Source organism: Oncorhynchus nerka, linkage group LG27, assembly GCF_034236695.1.
Source record: "Oncorhynchus nerka isolate Pitt River linkage group LG27, Oner_Uvic_2.0, whole genome shotgun sequence".
NCBI classification, from domain to species: Eukaryota; Metazoa; Chordata; class Actinopteri; order Salmoniformes; family Salmonidae; genus Oncorhynchus; species Oncorhynchus nerka.
The window spans coordinates 75,122,966-75,144,175 of NC_088422.1; the positions used below are offsets into that span (position 1 = coordinate 75,122,966).

General features: G+C 40.3%; 1 protein-coding gene and 2 long non-coding RNA genes across 3 annotated transcripts; 2 read left to right on the forward strand and 1 right to left on the reverse strand.

Moving 5' to 3' along the window:
* Positions 1 to 6,325: 6,325 nt before the first annotated feature.
* On the forward strand, positions 6,326 to 7,093 carry LOC115111130 (uncharacterized). The gene is made up of 2 exons (XR_003860779.2): positions 6,326 to 6,631; positions 6,745 to 7,093. It is a non-coding gene; the product is annotated as an uncharacterized LOC115111130 (long non-coding RNA).
* Positions 7,094 to 9,567: 2,474 nt separating this feature from the next.
* On the reverse strand, positions 9,568 to 18,265 carry LOC115112419 (uncharacterized). The gene is made up of 2 exons (XR_003860934.2): positions 13,638 to 18,265; positions 9,568 to 12,822 (listed from the first exon to the last, which is right to left on the reverse strand). It is a non-coding gene; the product is annotated as an uncharacterized LOC115112419 (long non-coding RNA).
* LOC115112418 (transcription factor PU.1-like) lies at positions 12,736 to 19,989 on the forward strand. The gene is made up of 5 exons (XM_029639475.2): positions 12,736 to 12,824; positions 13,419 to 13,509; positions 14,383 to 14,570; positions 18,252 to 18,411; positions 18,571 to 19,989. The coding sequence occupies exons 1-5, from the start codon at positions 12,777 to 12,779 to the stop codon at positions 18,891 to 18,893; spliced, it is 810 nt and encodes a 269-aa protein (XP_029495335.2). The 5' UTR covers positions 12,736 to 12,776; the 3' UTR covers positions 18,894 to 19,989.
* The last annotated feature ends 1,221 nt before the right edge of the window (positions 19,990 to 21,210 follow it).

A 21,210-nucleotide genomic window follows, 5' to 3' on the forward strand; every position in this document is an offset into this window, starting at 1 on the left:
ACCCTGTCAGAAACCGTAGCGTTCGGGTAGCCATCCAATGCGTCCTCTATGTCAGCTTTGAACTTCTCAGTATCGTTTGGCTGACCTGGAACGGGGTCAAAGGTGGGGAAATTCTTGATGAGTTTGTCAAGGTATTCCGTGCCAAGCGGGCGGAGAGGGTTGGCTTCATCCTGTGGAGAGATTGGGACCGAAAGGCCAAGAGGAGAAGCCAAGCCTTGTTGTTGTTGTTGGCCAAGAGGTGCAATTTTACTCAGTGCCGAATGGCCAAGAGGAGAAGACTGAGGGACACATGAGGGAGGCAAGGTCTGAAACCTATCGTCTTTACTCCTGTGAGTACAGGGCTCCGGTTGCTTGGATTGGTAGTCACGCTGTAGAGCGTGACCATTCTGGACTTCCTCCAGATGGTACCTAAGGGTGGTATTCTGCTGCATTGCAGAGTCCACTTGAGCGCTTAGAGCACTGTTTTTGGACACGTGAGTGTCACACTTGCTCCTTTCGGTCTCAAACTTATCTGTCATGGTTTGCAGATAGAGGTCTTGAGTACGGAGCGAGAGATTCAGTGATGAGATTTCCTCAGCTTGCTTAGAAATCAATATTTCCATCTTCATCACCTGAGTTCTCTCATCATTCATTTGGTCAGCAACTTTGTCATTGTGTTCATTAACTGATCGTCTTTGGTCTGCAGCGTTTTGAGTGGAGCCGTGTTACTCTGAGTAACGTTCAACAAAACTGCATGCAGGTTATCAAGTTGAGCGCGCCGGTTTGTAGATAACTCTTCAGATTGATCTAGTTTGGCGTGAACATCATCGTATTTAGTTTTGGCTAAATCGAGTTGTTCCTGTAGCATATGATTTTGTTCCTGTAGAAGACGATTTTGTTGAAGAGCTTGTGCTTGTTCATCGTCATACGTTTTTGCAATTACATTTAATTGTTCAGTTTTCAAGCGCAGTTCCTTAGCTAGCAGAATTTTCCCTTTTCTGCATTTGTCATTGGTTTCCCGGTTCTCTCCTTCTGTCCCTTTATGTTTCCCATTACCTGCTCGTGCTTCAGCTGTGCACTGCGGTATTGGACAGATGCCAATCTTGGGTGGCAAGTCATTTTTTTATTTTATTTTATTTCACCATTATTTAACCAGGTAGGCTAGTTGAGAACAAGTTCTCATTTGCAACTGCGACCTGGCCAAGATAAAGCATAGCAGTGTGAACAGACAACACAGAGTTACACATGGAGTAAACAATTAACAAGTCAATAACACAGTAGAAAAAAAAGAGAGTCTATATACATTGTGTGCAAAAGGCATGAGGAGGTAGGCGAATAATTACAATTTTGCAGATTAACACTGGAGTGATAGATGGTCATGTACAGGTAGAGATATTGGTGTGCAAAAGAGCAGAAAAGTAAATAAATAAAAACAGTATGGGGATGAGGTAGGTAAAAATGGGTGGGCTATTTACTGATAGACTATGTACAGCTGCAGCGATCGGTTAGCTGCTCAGATAGCAGATGTTTGAAGTTGGTGAGGGAGATAAAAGTCTCCAACTTCAGCGATTTTTGCAATTCGTTCCGGTCACAGGCAGCAGAGAACTGGAACGAAAGGCGGCCAAATGAGGTGTTGGCTTTAGGGATGATCAGTGAGATACACCTGCTGGAGCGCGTGCTACGGGTGGGTGTTGCCCTCGTGACCAGTGAACTGAGATAAGGCGGAGCTTTACCTAGCATGGACTTATAGATGACCTGGAGCCAGTGGGTCTGGCGACGAATATGTAGCGAGGGCCAGCCGACTAGAGCATACAGGTCGCAGTGGTGGGTGGTATAAGTTTACAGGTCTGTGAGAGCCAGTGCTAGACTGGAGAGAACCTTTACGAGGCCTGCGCCTGATGGTTGATTTTGGAAAGCATTGTTGTCTGATTTTCCACTAATGGCATAATTAGGGTTGGTATCGCTGCTGAGGTCAGAGATCAATCCATTTGCGGGTGGAGGTTCACTAATTAGCGGGTGAGTGGGGACTACACCCTCTGATAGCTTGCACATTATTAGAACATTTTGAAAAGAAAAAATGTTTTTCCTAATTTTCCAAAGTTTGGTTTTGGAATATATTGGGAGCTGCAAAGACTATTTTAATCTATTTATAGACGTTAATGAACCATCAGTACTGGACAGTACTGTGGGAGTTGGACGTGAATGAATTTACAAAAGCAAATTGAATTAATCAATGATAATGATTAATCATACCTGGATAGGCTATCTGGGTATTAAACTTTAAATTAACCTGGGAAGTTGGTTCATCTGGGTTACTATTGCAAAGTTTAAGGTGTCTCATTTAATTGGAAGAACCTAGAAAGGTACAGTGGGGCAAAAAAGTATTTAGTCAGCCACCAATTGTGCAAGTTCTCCCACTTAAAAGATGAGAGAGGCCTGTAATTTTCATCATAGGTACACTTCAACTATGACAGACAAAATGAGAAAAAAAATCCAGAAAATCACATTATAGGATTATTTTATGAATTTATTTGCAAATTATGGTGGAAAATAAGTATTTGGTCACCTACAAACAAGCAAGATTTCTGGCTCCCACAGACCTGTAACTTCTTCTTTAACCTCTCTGATCTACCGATCCCGGATACGGGTTTGAATTCGACAACATACAGTGTTCGCCACAAATAGTCATATTAAACATTACTGAAAATACAAGTGTCTCACATGCTTCAAAAGCCTAGAATCTTGCTAATCCAACTGCGTTGTCATATTTTAAAAATTATTTATTGCGAAAGAATACGCTGCGATTATCTGAGCACAGAACCCCATATCAAACTACTTATTCAACCAGCACTTGCGTAACAAAATCACAGATTGCATTGAAATACATCGTTTACCTTTGAAGATCTTGCTCTGGTTGCAATCCCAAGGCTCATTGTTACACAATAAATGGTCTTTTGTTTGGTTAAATCCATTTTTTATAGCCTAACACTAAACATTTTGTGAACGCTTATCTCGTTGAATTTCCTGTCATTCAATTTTCGAAGTAATGTCCAACGTAAAGAGACTCTCTTTCCCTTAATATCAAAGACTTGTTCTTATTCTGTCGGTATCGATAGTTTAAGAGTTTAACCACGTGGTATGGTTAAAATATTCAGCAATGGTCTACAACCTTTGTCTCCCCTAATAGAGAAAAACATGGTCTGCAACCTTTAGCCATCTCGTAATTGAGGTAAGCTCGGTCTGCTGATCGAAAATCCGAGTGGGGGTTTTATTCGGAAGGGCCGAAAAGGGCTGTCCCAGGATGTCTGACCCTAACTGGGCTCAGGGGCGGTCCTCTGATTTAGTTCAAATCAAAAGGGAATTGTATTTTCCTTCATTAAACAGTCCAAAATCATATGACACAAACAGTATCATACTTACTCATTCATCTTATACAACAATTAGATGTAAACCTCATATCTAAGGCTATTATATAAACAGTGTTATGGTAATGTGGCCACACCGTCTCCCATGAGCTTCCCCAAGTTGTGACAAACGGACCAGTTCATAGCTGGATTCTTCACTGTTCTTTTATACTTTCTCCGGAACATGAAATTTGTTCGTACCTCAAGTTCTGTGAGGTGGAAGGAATTGCTTTGTTCTCTATAAAAATGTACTCTCTCTATACTGTGTGTCCATGAGGAGATCCTCAGGAATTTACGACGTCTCACAGCAACCTAGTTGAAGGAGGAAAGGGCCAGGCAGGGAGAGGAGGATGAGGCTTGCTATACCCAAAGAGGCCAACGTCATGACTTCTTTAGACAGCACCTGTCCAAGGATGAGTAGTGCGCAGAGGCCTCTTTCAAATAGCTGCCTGAGTGTATGTTCAGAATAAAAACTTGTATCAAGAAAAGGTATGACATTAATCTATAACACCGTTTCTACTCTTTTATTCTATTCTTTTTTATGATGCAGACATGTTTTTAGGGGGTAGATCAGCTTTGATATTGCAGATAGATTGTGGCTTCTATCAATGTAATTGACTGCATCATTTCCAATTCCCCATATTTTTGGGGTAAATATACTGTATATTAAAAAATCTTGCATATCTTAATTTATTTCCACAATTAACAAATAATATGAGTAATAATGTTGTCAGTTCATACGAAGGATTGTTACCTACAACCAGGATTGGCATTACAAAAATGTCATTTTTGGCAAGTATTTATTAGTTTGACAAACAATTATTGTGATTCATCCTGTATTGTCCCTAACATCATTGCAACAGACATCAGACACACACACACACACACACATGCATATACAATTGTAGCTGTTTGGGAAGGCATGCAAAATTGAGCAAGAATGGGGAGATATGATTAACCAATATCAAGTCCTAGCTGACGGCGCTCAAATACACCCCCCTACATTTACATTTACATTTAAGTCATTTAGCAGACGCTCTTATCCAGAGCGAACACGCACACACTGGTCCCCCGTTGGGACCATTTCCCCAAGCATCTCTGTGCAGTCAGACCTTTTCATTATGTTGTGCCACCCTGGCCACAATAATTTGTCCTGATTGTCCAAGTATGACCCCCTCCCCATGGGTTACTGCAGCTAGCGTTGCTAGCACTGCCACTACATGGGTGGGGATACCCCACCGTAATCCCCACCTACTAGGTAAAAGGTCATCAAGGTTCTCATTAGCAGCTTTGAGAAATTCCTTGTATATTATGCTCAGCCATCTGGGGGCTTTGGCTTTATTGGACCAACCCTGCCAGGCAGCTCAGACACTTGAGGGGGCAGTGCTGCTTTAGTGGGTCACTGACCACCTTTATTTTTCTGTCTTGGCTGAATATTGGCTACTTGCAGTACGTTGATGAAACAGATAAGGATTTCTCCTTCGTGTGTGGGTCGCTCAGGTGGGTGTCTAGGGTACAGGGTTGGGGACCTCTTCATCACGATCAGACAATATTTATAAATCATTTAAAAATGTATATCCCATATCTGCACAAAATTGAAAACTCTCTCTGTCATAACTCCTGCTTGCAGACACACACATGGGCTCTGGCATTTGCAACCATTTCCCTTTTTTACTCATTTAACCCGACTTTTACAAACACAAAAATACACACCCCATCTTCCACCACAATACACCCGCATATACCCACATACTGTGCCTTCTATGTCCTCTGTTCGTTGTTTTTATCCCTACCATCTTGAAAAAAACAACACTTTTTTTGTGCAACACAATGGACACACGAGGGCCTTGAGAACACATGCAGATTGTTTGTGAGTGGTTAAGATAACAGAAAACATGAATAATGTCCGCACTATGAGTCATCCCTGGCTGACTTGAGCAATGCATATAGAAAGAGGAACTTATGGTTGGTGGGACAAGGGCCCATGAAGCAGAGTTTGTGGAAAACATAGTGTGTGCGTGTGCGTGCATGTGTGTGTGTGTGCTTGTCAATGGGCCATGTGATTTAACTTTGTCTTCTATCCAAGCCTTGTCTGATGGTTGGATCTTGACAAGCTGAGTGCATTGGGGAAAATGAGGAATCGGGAATAAGAAGTGAGAAATCTGGATGTCCCCTTGCACGCCTGTCAGGGGAGGCTCCATGTCATTGTGAAAGAGATGATGGCCAACGAAACTGCTGGTGTCAGTCAGGCAGGAAACCAGGGTCAGGGTCCTCTCTACAGCCTGTCTATCCAGGCCATGCCCTCAAAACCATAATTTTCCTGGCAGTTGCTCCCTTTTTCGAGAATGTTTTTTGGGGATATCTGATATTCTGATTATCCTCCAACACATATGCATACAACCAGTTCTTTATTATCTGTGTAGACAGTAGACAAAACAAATAGCTATGACTTACATTTGGATAACCCACTCCCATAGCAGTGTGTGTCCACTCCGTTCAATTATTGTCACACCCTGATCTGTTTCACCTGTCCCTGTGATTGTCTCCACCCCCCTTCAGGTGTCGCCCATCTTCCCCATTATCCCCTGTATATTTATACCTGTGTTCTCTGTTTGTCCGTTGCCTGTTTGTCATGTCAACCAGCGTTTTTGTTCACATCGCCTGCTTTTCCCAGTCTCTCTTTTTCTCGCCCTCCTGGTTTTGACCCTTGCCTGTCCTGACTCTGAGCCCACCTGCCTTACCACTCTGCCTGAGCCTGCCTGCCGACCTGTACCTTTGCCCCACCTCTGTATTGTTTGACCTTTGCCTACCCTGAGCCTGCCTGCCGTTTGGTACCATTGCCCCACCTCTTGTTCACTGACCCCTGCCTGCCTTGGCCTGTCTATTGCCTGCCCCTGTTGGCATATTAAACCATTGTCAATTCGACGTGTCTGCATCTGGGTCTTACCTTGATTCGTGATAATTATAAACAACTCTCTGATATACATCCAAATCAATAAGGGCCCTTGGTGTTCAGTTCATCATATGGTAATCTAATGGATTCTATGGCATACTACTGGATTGCACCTGCAGTATAAGGCCTGGAAGGAGCAAGTGGCTCCACAGAGGGAGCAGAAATCAGATCACAGACGACTACCTTGACCACTACCTCTAATCAAGCTTTGCTTTGTGGCAAGCTGTTTAGTTACCATCTGGTTTAAGGAAGAAGGAGAAGGAGAAGAAAATCTTTTGAGTTCCAGGTTAAATTGGTAAAAATTTAAGGAAGTTTTTAGTTCCCTAGTTAAGTTATAGAAATCTCAGATTTCTTGCTCTCTGTGGCAATTTGCTTAACTGACTCAGTGAGATTCTCCTGCATTCACAGAGAGCGTGCTACTATAGATGCTGCTCCTGGAAGACTTATGAGAGGGACGGTAAGAGTGAGGCTGGCTGGACTGAGAGAGACAGGAGGCGTTTCTTCCCATGAGCATCCTTTGATACAGATTGTAATGTTATGAAATATGTTTTTATGCTGGTTTCAACTCAGAGATATATTTGTATTACTAGTATTGGTATTCTTGCTACTTTTTATTGAATGCAGTAAAGAGGTAATTTGAGAGGCAATTTGGCCTTTCTAGATCACTAGGTTACAGTTTGCATTATATCCTTATCCATTATTTAATTTGATAGTCTTGCGTTATAAGTTGTTGAAAAATAAATGCTAATTTACCCTTGTTGATTGTTAATAGTATATTTTATTTTTGACTTAATGGTTTGAGAGTCAATGGTTTACATCAAGAGTAAAAATGTACCTTTAAAAGATATATTTAGCTAACATCTAGGCAGTAGACCTATGGTCATCACTGGCAGCTAATACTTTGTGTCCACGTTTGTCTTCATTTGTTTCTTCTAAATGTAATTACTTGGTTTAGGATATGTTGTTATCACATCAAAACTAATAACAGGACTCTTTAAATAATAACTAGAATGAAGAATGTTTGGTAACACTATTTGGATAGTCCATCTGTAGATGCTCTACAGACACTATCAGTAACATTTCAACTAACTATCTACTAACCTTACCTCTAATCCTAACTATTATCCTAACCCTTATTCTAAACCTAACCCTAACCATAACCTTAGCAAGCAGTTGCTTATCAACATAGTCCGGATTTTCCAACTCACTATCCAAATAAAGTGTTATCGAATGTTTTACTGGGCTATAACATGTTTCCAACTATTCAAGCTAAATTACACTAGTTGTTCAAGAGAGTTTGTCAGAGGATGATTACGTAATTTATGTCAAAACCAGCACAGTGTGGACATTGATCTGGAGAAATTTTGGTCAAATAATAGACAAAGAGTGCAACATTTCCTGTTGCGACGGTCTCTGTATCCTGTTTTCCACAGTCAGTGGTCTTGCATGTCATCCCCTTGTGAGAGGGTCTGTGGGTAGTTCTCGTGACCCGAAAGAAAGTGTGAGGCCACAGAGGTCTAGTAGAGGCTCTCTGTCTGTCCAAATTAAACAGATTATGACATATGAGTAATCAAAGGTATCCATTTAAAGCCAGATATAGTCCTGACTAGAAATGTAGTCCTGCATTGTGACTATTTTGCTATCCTTAAGAATAAAGTCTTTTGCCAATGTAAAAGAAACAGCCTGTAAAAATGTTTCTTTAACTCAAATTGGTTTAAACCAGGTATGGGCAACTTTGATGGGGATGGGGGCCACAAAACATCTGAACTCGGTCTGCATATCCACATCCATACCCACATATGCAGTCAGTTGCAAAAGACTCTAGGCTTTTGGGGGCCCTAAGCAAAAACAATTTGGGGTGGGGGAGTGCCACCTTGCAAACAAAACATTTTGCAGCAGAGAGAAAAGAATGTAAGCTGCAATATGTTGCAACTTTTTGGGAAACCAGACCAAATGTACATAGAATTGTGAGTTATAGATATGTCATTCTTGTGCGCTATTTCTATGCTTCCAGTTCTTAAGTTTTCTTTTTGCGACTTTTACCTTTAGTTTTGTACACCAGCTTCAAACAGCTAATTTCCTGCAATTCTTTAAAAGTTGCCATTGGGTGGAGAGAAATGTTTGCAATTTTATAAGTAATTTCATGCAATTCTACTAATTTTGCCATAGGATGGAGATAAATGTTTGCAGTTTTTAAAATGATATTTGAGTGAGAGTGACAACAAAATCAATGAGGCTCCCCGGTTGATAATGGGACCATGATTACTAGAAGTTTAGATACAGTAGCTAGACTAACTTAACAATCAAAAATCATTTAGCTGATTGACTAATCGACTGACATAACAAGAGAAAAGCTGCTGAGGCACAACCAAATGTCAAAATTGCATCTTGTGTATTCTACTATTCTAACTCAAAACAGTAAGTTGAGTCCCCCTCCAGTGTATTTTTTTATTGCTAAATGAGAACAATTGTCACACTGTGGCCCTGAGAACTCAGGGTATTAAAGCCATAAGGGGCTGTTCAGTAAGAGGTGTCAATGTGACTGCTTGCTTATAAGGATGCTTTAGCCATCAGAGATATGCATCTTCTGAACATAACTGCATTCAGACATCTCAAGTTGTCGACTACTCAGTCGCTCGCTTTCGTAGCCTAAAACCAAAGTGTCCATGGGTGCACGTGATACAGTAAACACAACAGCATCCGTGTGCCTGTAGCTGGTTTACCAGACCTAGTCTTGTATTAAAAAGCATGTTTTATGAAGTATTGCCATTAATTAAGTATTTATATTCCAGTAAAAGGCTTTATGTGTCCAGGAGCTTTGTCCACAAGTCATTGCTGGAAACCAAACACAGTAGACATTTTATCTACTATGTTTTAACAAAGAAAGAAGCTGGTCTGATCTAGCAGGGACTGATAAGATACGATACATATTATGTTTCCTTACTGTATGAAAAGGCCCAACGTGATCCGACAAGACAATCACTGAAATACCCCTATAGATTTATATTTTAAGTTTTGTGGCCTAGATCATACTGAAGTTTAGACACACAAATGGAGTCATTCACAGCAACCCCCCATAAGGAACTGAATCTAAAAGAGAATTTCCCAGTTCCTCTTTTACATAGTGTGTGTGTGTGTGGGTGTGTGAGTGTGTGTGTGTGTGTGTGTGTGTGTGTGTGTGTGTGTGTGTGTGCATGTGTGATGCTGAAAATGATGATGGTCAAGACTGAATCAAATCAAATCAAAGTTTATTTGTCACTTGCGCTGAATACAACAGGTGTAGTAGACCTTACAGTGAAATGCTTACTTACAGGCTCTAACCAATGGTGCGTGTGTGTGTGTGTGTGTGTGTGTGTGTGTGTGTGTGTGTGTGTGTGTGTGTGTGTGTGTGTGTGTGTGTGTGTGTGTGTGTGTGTGTGTGTGTGTGTGTGTAGGTAAGTAAAGAAATAAAACAACAGTAAAAAGACATTTGAAAATAGGAGTAGCAAGGCTATATACAGACACCTGTTAGTCAGGCTTATTGAGGTAGTATGTACATGTAGGTATCGTTAAAGTGACTATGCATATATGATGAACAGAGAGTAGCAGAAGGGTGCAAGAGGGGTTGGGGGGGGAACACAATGCGTTTAGCCAATGTGCAGGAGCACTAGTTGTTCGGGCCAATTTAGGTAGTATGTACATGAATGTATAGTTAAAGTGACTATACATTTTAGATAAACAGAGGGTAGCAGCAGTGTAAAAGAGGGGTTGGGAGGAGGCACACAATGTAAATAGTCCGGGTAACCATTTGGTTACCTGTTCAGGAGTCTTATGGCTTGGCGGTAAAAACGGTTGAGAAGCCTTTTTGTCCTAGACTTGGCACTCCAGTACCGCTTGCCATGCGGTAGTAGAGAGAACAGTCTATGACTGGGGTGGCTGGGGTCTTTGACCATTTTTAGGGCCTTCCTCTGACACCGCCTTGTTGACTAACAGTAGAAATGTAAAACCAAATTATAGGCCTGATTCTGTTGGAATGTTATCTGCCTATTTCCTGTAGTTTTTTACATTGTAAGAAACACACATTTAATGTATTGAGCCATTCATTCAAACACAGAACTGAAAGTGTGTTCTTGTCTTTCCCAAAAAGGGATGAGCACAATGACGCCTGTTTAACTTTCATCTTGTTTTTAGCTGTCGAAGGCCTAGTAATCTGAAGCCTTATGTAGTATGTAGTAGACCTGTATGTGGATGTACTCTGTAAAGCAAAGTACAGGGGAACAGAAATGACACTATATCATACTCATCAAACGAACTATAGTGCTGTCCATGAGGCTGAGAGACTGACCTCTTACTGAGATGTCCACCAATCTCCACCTAATAGTTCATTTTAAACAGATCTGGGAAACCTGAATGATTTATGACAAAACAGCATATTTTTGTGTTTGAGAAAAAACTATATATTCTAAAAGAGAGTCGTTTGTGTGCTCTGAAAATAGCCGTGGTGAAAATAGCGTGCTGGGCTTGCTGTAACGCACATAGTGTATTAATACGAAATGTCATCAGTTTTGCTCAGACAGCTGTGATTAACATGGGGGCCATGGACAGGCTGTGTGGTTTTAGCAGACCTACAAGTGGTAGAAGGATGCAAGGGACTCAAATTATAACCCCAGACCATGCAAGCAAGGCAAACTGAAAAGCCACGTAAACTAAAATCCAACAAAGTACACCAACATCAAATGCACAGGTCTACCAAATTAAGATTGTTATACTGCAACCAGTAAGTCAAACTGATTGTTTGCCTTTGTTAATGTTGATTATTAAACAAAGAATACACTGTATTTGGTGCTCCTTAGCACATAAAATATTATCAGGTAAGGTTATGACAATTCACAGAAAATATAGTCAACATAGTCTTTGATAGAGATGAAGGAGAGAAAAAACAATAGAATTGATGGACAGCCATAATAGAGCAAATTTGACTACATGGTTTTTGGTTGTGTGTTATATTAAGCTTTGAACAACCAAGGGAATATAATAATCATTCCGAAATTATCTTCAGTGCGATTTGGATCTTACTGTCTACAGTATTTCAAGTATCTGGTCATTATCAGACTGATGCACTCTTCCTCTGTCCAAATCTATACTGTCAGTTGGAGGCTAGGCTTGTGACCTCACTTCTCTTCAAGTTAAAACAGAGATGTTGTGTCAGGGAGAGATACCTGAGACAGATAGGGCTGGTTTCCCAGACATGGCCTAGTCCTGGATAAAAAAGCATACTCATACTGTGTCCTGTAAACCAGCCCATAGGGTCAGAAGAGAGGGTCGGAAGAGTCTAGTAGCAGAGCTACTGTACCCTGTACCCATTGTGAGGAAGAATGGTGAATGGTGAGAAAAACACATTTGGTCAGAAAATAGATTAAAACATTTGCGATTTCTCAAGAATCCCCCCACCGACACTACTATTGTCTTAGGAGGTATTTTATCTCCTCTCCCTTAATCTCCACAGCCGTTGCAGGATTGCAAAAAGGCAGTGTCATGATTTTATCTGTCCAGCTAATCTACACACAGATGAAACAATTGTTTGGATAGAAATATAGCAGAATTCATCGATGTATGTGAGTTATTTAATTGATACGGCTAGAACTCAAGCTACTGGTTTGTTTTTTAATTGACATATTTACACCAGTTTATTTGAAGGGATAGCATAGTATAGGGAATAACAGGGGTCCAAGTGCCGAACCTTGCTGAACACCAAATCCAATGTACACACTGATACTGGTCTGCGAGATGACAATGTTAAATGCAAAATACAATTGTTATAACGTGGACCGGGCGACTATCAATCTGGCAATGAAACATGCTAAAAATGTTTAATATTAGATTTGTAATATTCATATAGATTTGTATAGTGTATGCAAGGTATATGCATATGGATACCTGCACTTTAGCCACACAAAAAAAAACATTTAATTTGGTTGGAAAAAGGGTCACAATGAGATGGAAAGATACTATCCACTGACAGATGATGCTATGCTAGAAGACTGACAGTTAAGACAGGCCTTGAAATGATTGGCTGGTTTGGGAGGCGATGCAATTGAGCCTTAATAAATGTGAGATGTTAGAATCTCCCCCTGACAAATCACCAATGACCAGGAACCGCCACCAGACACACTGAGATGTGTACACCCACAAAGATATACAGAAGTCAAAATATCAGGTTCCCTTTTAATTTTCAGTCACTGAGTAGGGCTAATTTATTTTATTTTCATAGACAAAATTTGAGAGAATAGCTTGGCTTACAAGTGGATAAAGTTGTGTAGGCAGAGGGAGACATTTTGGGTTTCGTTTGGTGAGAGGAAATTTGGTAAACGTTGTGCAATGGTGCGGGAAAAGTTTTGAAAGAGTGTGAGAAACAATTGAAGCTAAGTGCCTGAAGTAGGTCGGTTCAAGAAGAAGCCTTCATGTTGCATCCGTACAGAATGGAGGGGTACCTCATCTCACCTGGTCCTGTAAGTACACAATGTGTCAAACAATTTGTGTTAATTCAGTTATAGGCCCAAGTATATACATGTATGTGGTTATTTGTTGAGTTTATGTACTTGTTTATATACCACAGGATGTACTTATACAGAAAAAGCATCTCAAGCTCACTGAATTCAAGTTTGAATTTCATATTAACATAGAATTTTTCAAATTATGATAATTAATTCAAATATATTAATAGATTACTGTAACATCATTCAATTTCAAACTCTTAAACTGGTACACAATGTTGGTACTTTTGTGGTCTACATACTGTCAAAATAACAATATTTCTAACATAATAGTTTATACAACTAACAATATGTTTTCTTTCACAACAATCAATTTTGTAAGGTTATGACCAACCATGAAAAAACCCCAGCAAAAGTATTATAGTAAATGTCAATGAAGTTTAAAAAGCTCAAAATGTTGTTCAGCAATGTCATTATCAACAAACATTATCAAGGGAAGAAAGCAATTTGTATATAGATGTTGAGTGTCAGTTCCTTGGAAACAATAGTACAACATTATGTGAAGTTTTGTTATGATTTCAGTTGAGTATATTATTGTTGTTTTAACAGGCATCAGAAGACATGTACGAACCCGACATCTATAGACAACAGATGTCAGAATATTCATATCCCTATGTCATCGATGCAGAGAGTCAAGGAGGTGAGCTTTAAAACACTACAACATTTTTCCTAGTATTAATACCTCATGTATTATCTATTGCTAATCTTGGTAACTATGATACAATGATATACATTTAAAATTGATTTTGCTTTCTCTGATGAACTTACCATCACATAATTGTAGACGAAATAAACAATTTGAAAATCACTTATACGGAAGTGAATAGTGCCGGCCCAACTAGATATGTGTTTGACCAGGCCTGAGGAAATCACACACAGTAGCTATATTAAAGACAATACTCTACATAAAAAGTCTAAAGACACTGCAGCTGGAGCCAAGCATGTTGCCCCCATGGAGTACAGGAAACAGATGCCATTTCGGTCAGGCACAACTTTCCCCCCTGGGGTTTATTGAAATGGAGAGGTTCGGTTGTATTTTCTCCTGTAATCAACTGATCCTACTGCAAGAATAAACTGGTAATTACTAGTAGGAGCTGTAGAATTATATAGGCTCTGCTCCATTTAACAAACTAAATTATTACAATATGCTTGATAAATATAAAATCCTAAGAATGGCAACTCTCTGGTGCAGTCTCAGGACAGAACACAACAGATCACTAAAACATGTTTACATGCAGAAAGTTTTTGGGTTTCTACACGTTTTAACACATTTGTGACATTCAGGCTAAAAAAGAAAGAAAAAGACAACTGCCAAAGCAAAGATGTGTGAACAGGAAATTGCCTAAAACATTTTGCTGAACACTTTAAATGAATAGCAGACATTGTGTATTTGGAATCTGTAGTCAAATAGGTTTTCTCTATTCTATGCCATCTGAACATTGCCATTTAGTGTACACTTCCTTCAGACCTACCTCTTACTCAATGAACAATTAAAATGTGTCTCTCTGTTCAGAACACTGGGACTATCACGCCACTCATCATGTTCATCCTCTGGACTTTGACAACCTCCAAGAGGGCCACTTCACTGAGCTCCAGAGTGTCCAGCAACTACATCTATCCAGTATGGCTCGTTACAGCGATGTTGACACTCTCTCTCTGGACCCTGGCCTTGGGGGACACAACCATGTGCTATCCCCACCGGTGAGCCCACCCCATGACCCCTGACCTCTCTTTTCCTCTAACACAGACAAAGTGTTTGAGTTGGTCATTCTTTTCAAGCAGATGTAGTGTACATGACTAATAGAGAATGTTCTGAATGTTCAGGACTAAAGCAAGTAGCAGAATTCATTTACCTGTCCCCTCTAGTGGCAATAGCAATGCTTCAGAAATGCTTAATAACAGATAAACATCAAATCAACCATCTGGCTTCAGATAAAGAAATTAGTATGAAAGCATATCTGGGCTACTGTTTGTTACTGGTGAGCTATGTTGCGTGGAGGATGTAGGGTGCGCCTACACACAGATGGTTTGACATTGTGGCCTTTTCCTAACTGGGGCCTGCTGGTGTTGCTACAGAACTATAATCTGCCAACTCACTAACGGCTGATGAACAAATAATTCTTTTTTTAACCAGAAGTGACCTCCTCAACATTATGTCACACACACACACACACACACACACACACACACACACACACACACACACACACACACACACACACACAGAGAACATTGTCTGTCTTCTTAGTGTAATATTACACTTTAAACAGAGAGCATTAATTAATGAGCGTGGATGAGAATATCCTTAAAGATGCCTTTTCTATTTTTAAATGGAACTGACATACTGCCTCAGAGCAGAAACAGTGGGTTTTTAGAACTGTGTGCTGAATGTTTTGCCAGGATTTTGCACAGCCAAACAGTCAAACTGCAATAACAGCAACCACACATCACACCTCATGCAGCGGGGCGGTGTCCTAAAATCTTTGCGACCGCTGGGCTAACTTGAGATGATTGTATTGTCAAGAACAGGTCAGTGGGCAGAGTTTAACAGATATACTACTCTTAAGAACATGGCGAAGGTTTGAACTGAGAATCATGTAAATACAACTTTGAGTTACATGTTGTTATTATGAGTACGAAAACAAACGTGACAATACCTCTAAAATACAACTGGTCTCCTGACTTGAAGCAAAGAGTCAAATGTAGCAAGCTAGCAGCGATATGCTAATCTAATCAGAGCAAGAAAGCTAGCTAAGCATTTAGTAACCTCTTAGCTACTCATGTTGAATTAATAAATATAACTACTATAGCTAATTAGGTGTCAAATATACAAGTAAGTCAGGTAACATATGCTTTATTGAAATGTTAAGTTGAATAAGCTTTATGACAAAAACAACAGGGATGGATAGTTATGCTGCTCCAGGGGCATCAATATAAAATGCTAAGCTAAACAGAACGAGTTGGCTAGCAGATAGCTATATTTTACTAATGTTGAGTCAAAGAACAGAGCTAGCTAGCTAGGTCTCAAATATGCCAGTAAATGTTAGTTTGGGTGACGATAACAATAGAATTTAGAAAAGGGCAATTCCACGACTCAGATTTTTAGCTTAAAATGTATATCAAACAAACAAAAAAATATTTTGAAGTTTAACAAACCATACAGTGCACAAGGGCTAAGTTTAACAATTTACACAGAAAATTTAACAAAAACACATTTACTAGAAGACCTGTGCAGATTCAAAGTTTGGTAACAGAATTTCTGTAAAATTTCAGAATTAGGACTCAACAATGTCTACAGAAAGAAGGGGGTGTCAGCTATGACATGACACCTTGACTTTGAAAAAAATATTTTTTTGTTATGGAACTACAATAGGTGAAGTGGATTTATAAGTGGTTAGAGCATTGGACTAGTAACCGAAAGGTTGCAAGTTCGAATCCCCAAGCTGACAAGGTACAAATCTGTCATTCTGCCCCTGAGCAAGGCAGTTAACCCACTGTTCCTAGGCCATCATTGAAAGTAAGAATTTGTTCTTAACTGACTTGACTAGTAAAAAATAAAATGTAACAGAATTTCATCATGGGTCCCTGATCTAAGTCCTGTACTACACAGATGGATAATTATGGATATGAATGTCATTCTCTTCATGGGGATCTATCCTAAATAGGTACACAAAGGTATACAAATGCAATATCCTCCTTTGCATATTTTGGGGATTATTCTACACGGCTATTACTTTAATGAGCTCTGCCCCCAAACAAGACCACATTTGCTTGGTCCGAAACTAACCAAATCTGAACCAGTCATAGATGTACGTCTATGTTTCAGAAGTTTGGACATCAAAGTACAGAACAGTAGAGTTCAGTAGAGTACAGTACAGCAGAGCACAGAACAGTAGAGTACAATCGAGTACAGTAAAGTAGAGCTTAGTTCAGTACTTTACAATACAGGACTGTACTGTACTTTTCTTTACTGTACTGTGCTGAACTCTACTCAACTTTTATTTACTGTACTGTATAGTACTGTGCTGTCCAAACTTGTGAACCCAACTGTGGTTTGTGACTACTATGATTTCCCGTTGTAGCCAATTAAATAGCAGAAATTCCTTTACCGATTTTTGGGAAATTCCGTAACCAATTTGGTTTTTAAGCATTTTTAATAATTTATTAACAAAATTGATATCAGTAAAATACTATAATAATTGATAGGTGTACTTGTTACATCTGTGACCTTTCTTTATCCTCCATCATGAGGGAGAGAAATGAGAAAATATCTTAAAGATATGTGGGGTTTTGGTAACGGAATTTCAAAGCACATGGCAATGTTTCTTAAACTTACAGAAGGCAGAAACATGTACCCAAAAGTAAATATGAACGTGTTGATATTAGTTGGCAGGGGTCTTTTCTTAACATTATAGTCATTTTTAGGATGGCAAATGGTTGAAAAATGTATATTTGCCTTAATTTCTCCTATGAACTTCACGTGTTGGTGCTCATGGGTCCTTTTACATGGAAATGACCATTTTACTTTTCTTCCCCCAGAAGTTTATATAGCTTATTTAACTAAATATTATTGATAAAGTAAATGGGAGCCGATTTACAGGTATATTAGAGACCCAGCTAGTTCTATTCTATGACTCAATATACTATTTATTAATTCAACATGAGTAGCTAAGAGGTTACTAAATGCTTAGCTTAGCTTTCTTGCTCTGATTAGCTTAGCATAAGGCTGCTAGTTTGCTACATTTTACTCTTCGCTTCAAGTCAGGAGACAAGTTGTATCTTAGAGATACTGTCACATTTGTTTGACTACTGTAGCACAAAAAGGATTTTAAAACATTACAACTTGTAACTCAAAGTTATTTACAAGATTTAGAGTTAGAAACCAATCGGATTGGTTCTGCCCTAAACCAATCAGATTCTTTCTGCCCTTAGAACAAAGTTGACTACACTTTAAGTAAATCTGCGTTGAAGCTCTTTTTCTCCCACATAAGTATTCATTCAACTCCACTGTCACTTGATAAATTCGAGGGAGTGGGTATTCACAGGAGGGTGTTGAGGGGAGGACAGCTCATAATAATGGCTTGAATGGAGTGTTTGATACCATTCCATTTATTCCGTTCCAGCCATTACTATGTGCCAGTCCTCCCTAATTAAGGTGCTACCAGCCACCTGGGGTGGGGATAAATGATTGGGGGAGTAAAAACGGTTGCCGTCATTAATAACACTTGCGCCTCACTGTGTATATAACATGATCAGCATGGTATCTAATTTGTTTAGTTGTAATTTCTCAGTGAATACTGCTCCAAAAATAATGTATTGTAATTGGTTGTAATTGTAATGGTTTTGTATTGTACATGGTTATTGTTGTTTGTTGTGTCCAAGGTGCCATATTACCCCCGTGCCATGGGCTACTTGCTCCCCTCTCCTCAGACGATGAGGAGCTCAGACGACGAGGAGCCAGGAGGCCGCAGCCCTCCACTAGAAGTGTCTGATGAGGAGTGTCTGAGAGACCACATTGCCCAAGTAACAAGGGGAGAATTGGGTAGGGAATTCTTTCATAAATGCGTACCTAATATCTCACATGATGATTTAGCTTTTGAGGTCACAATAATCCTACACCATGTAGATCATAGTTAGGGAACCTCCTCAACTGATTCATTGCATGTTTAACCATTTTGTCATTTTGTCAACATTAATATAGGCAACAAGAAGAAGATCCGTCTGTACCAGTTCCTGCTGGATCTGCTGAGGAATGGGGACATGAAGGACAGTATCTGGTGGGTGGACAGGGACAAGGGCACCTTCCAGTTCTCCTCGAAACACAAGGAGGCACTGGCACATCGGTGGGGCGTACAGAAGGGCAACCGCAAGAAAATGACCTACCAGAAGATGGCACGGGCTCTTCGCAACTACGGCAAGACAGGCGAGGTCAAAAAGGTCAAGAAGAAGCTGACTTATCAGTTCAGTGGTGAAGTGCTCGGGGGGAGGTCTCACTTGGAGAGGAGGCCATATTCCCATTTGTAGAGGGAGAAACATAGTGGAAGTCCTGAAAAGGGTTGTGAGAGAGAGAGATAGTTAACTGTATATAGTATGCAAGATGGTTATCAATGTAATAACTATTGATTGTGTTCAAATCAACAATAACTGTTTTTGCTGCTTTTGTAAAAAGCATTTATGTGAACGTCAAAGCCAATGTCTTAATGGAATCTGACAATTAGCAAGTTTTGCTCCTACAACTCAATAATTGCACAATCACATCTGGACCTTTTACATTCTATAGTACGTAGAAACAGGACCGTTTCAAATGATACTGTCAATCATTATCACCAGAAGGCTTACAGGAGTGGTAATACAGATGACCACTAGAAGTCCTCAGAGATCTCCTTTCCTAAAGCTGGCTGTTTTCACTGACTTCTACGCACTGTTGGACTCACTGACCATTGTGCACATTTGACATCGATTAGACTTGGATGCAATGTAAACAAACAAAAAGCATATGATAAAGAACTCTTTAGCATTAATGAAATTGATTTGACACTCTGAGATGCACTGACGTTGGATACGCAATTCCTATTGCTTAACCTTTGGTGTAGCAGCACACAAACACAACATATTATACATTAGCTTTTGCTAATCAGAATTGAGAATTCAGCCAAGCCATGTTATAAAGCTTGTATATTTGATTGATGGTATTACATGTGTATTACATACTAACTCATGTTAGCTCAAGACTTTGGGAAGTAAACCCTTCTGAACATTGGGTGGTTTAACCTGCAAACTTTTTGGACTGTCCCCTTGACCATTACTTCCCTGTAACAACCCATTGACTTGTTCCTGAAATGGGAGAGGGTGAAGAGGCTTGTCACCCAGCCCTTATCATCTGCTTGTGCTCTGAGATATAGCACAGACCCTTGCCTCCTCCGAGCTAGGGTGCAATCTATTCCTAGCCTAGGAATACCAACACAGGGATATTTCTCCCATGCTCTCAATCATAGACCCCTGTTTGAACTGTATGAAAGTGTATATGACCAGTTGTTCTTCCGTACTCTGTGTGCTCTCTGTATAACACATGTTGGCATGTTTGTATGTTGGCATGACTCAATTACATATCTGCACGTGACGAACTCGAAAGCATTTCTATTTCTCACACATCATGTGGTTTTAGTTGACTCATCCTCACATTGTTCCAGCACATCACAGACTGGCTTTAGCAAATCCTCTGGGAATCACAGCCATCTACGCAGAACCCCAGTGGCCGAGCCAGATAATATATAGACATGTGGGCAGACGTGGAAACTTTACTGGGCCCACTGGCAGCATACAAGGCCACCCCATCCCCCACCATCCACCCACCCCCAGCCCCAGCCCAGTTATGTGGCAGCCGAAGCTGCCACATAACAAAGGTATCAATATCCACAGTGAAACGAGTCCTATATCGACATAACCTGAAATGCAAGGAAGAAGCCACTGCTCCAAAACCGCCATAAGCCAGACTACAGTTTGCAACTGCACATGGGGAGAAAGATCATACTTTTTGGGAGAAATGTCCTCCGGTCTGATGATACAAAAGTAGAACTGTAAGGGCATAATGACCATCGTTATGTTGTGAGGAAAAGGGGGGATGCTTGCAAGCCGAAGAACACCATCCCAACCATGAAGCATGGGGGTGGCAGCATCATGTTGTGGGGGTGCTTTGCTGCAGGAGGGACTGGTGCACTTCACCAAATAGATGGTTCATGAGGGAGGAAAATGATGTGGATATATTGAAGCAACATCTCAAGACATCAGTCAGGAAGTTAAAGCTTGGTCGCAAATGGGTCTTCAAAATGGACAATGACCCCAAGCATACTTCCAAAGTTGCAAAATGGCTTAAGGATAACAAAGTCAATTGCCACCGTGCTTCTACACCTGCATTGCTTGCTGTTTGGGGTTTTAGGCTGGGTTTCTGTACAGCACTTTGAGATATCAGCTGATGTACGAAGGGCTATATAAATACATTTGATTTGATTAGATTTGAATTGGCCATCACAAAGCCCTGACCTCAATCCTATAGAAAATGTGTGAAAAAGTGTGTGCAAGCAAGGAGGCCTACAAACCTAACTCAGTTACACCCGGCACAGCTATAAGAGGACTGGCCACCCCTCATGGCCTGGTTCCTCTCCAGGTTTCTTCCTAGGTTTTGGCCTTTCTAGGGAGTTTTTCCTGGCCACCGTGCTTCTACACCTGCATTGATTGCTGTTTGGGGTTTTAGGCTGGGTTTCTGTACAGAACTTTGAGGTATCAGCTGATGTAAGAAGGGCTATATAAATATATTTGATTTTACACCAGCTCTGTCAGGAGG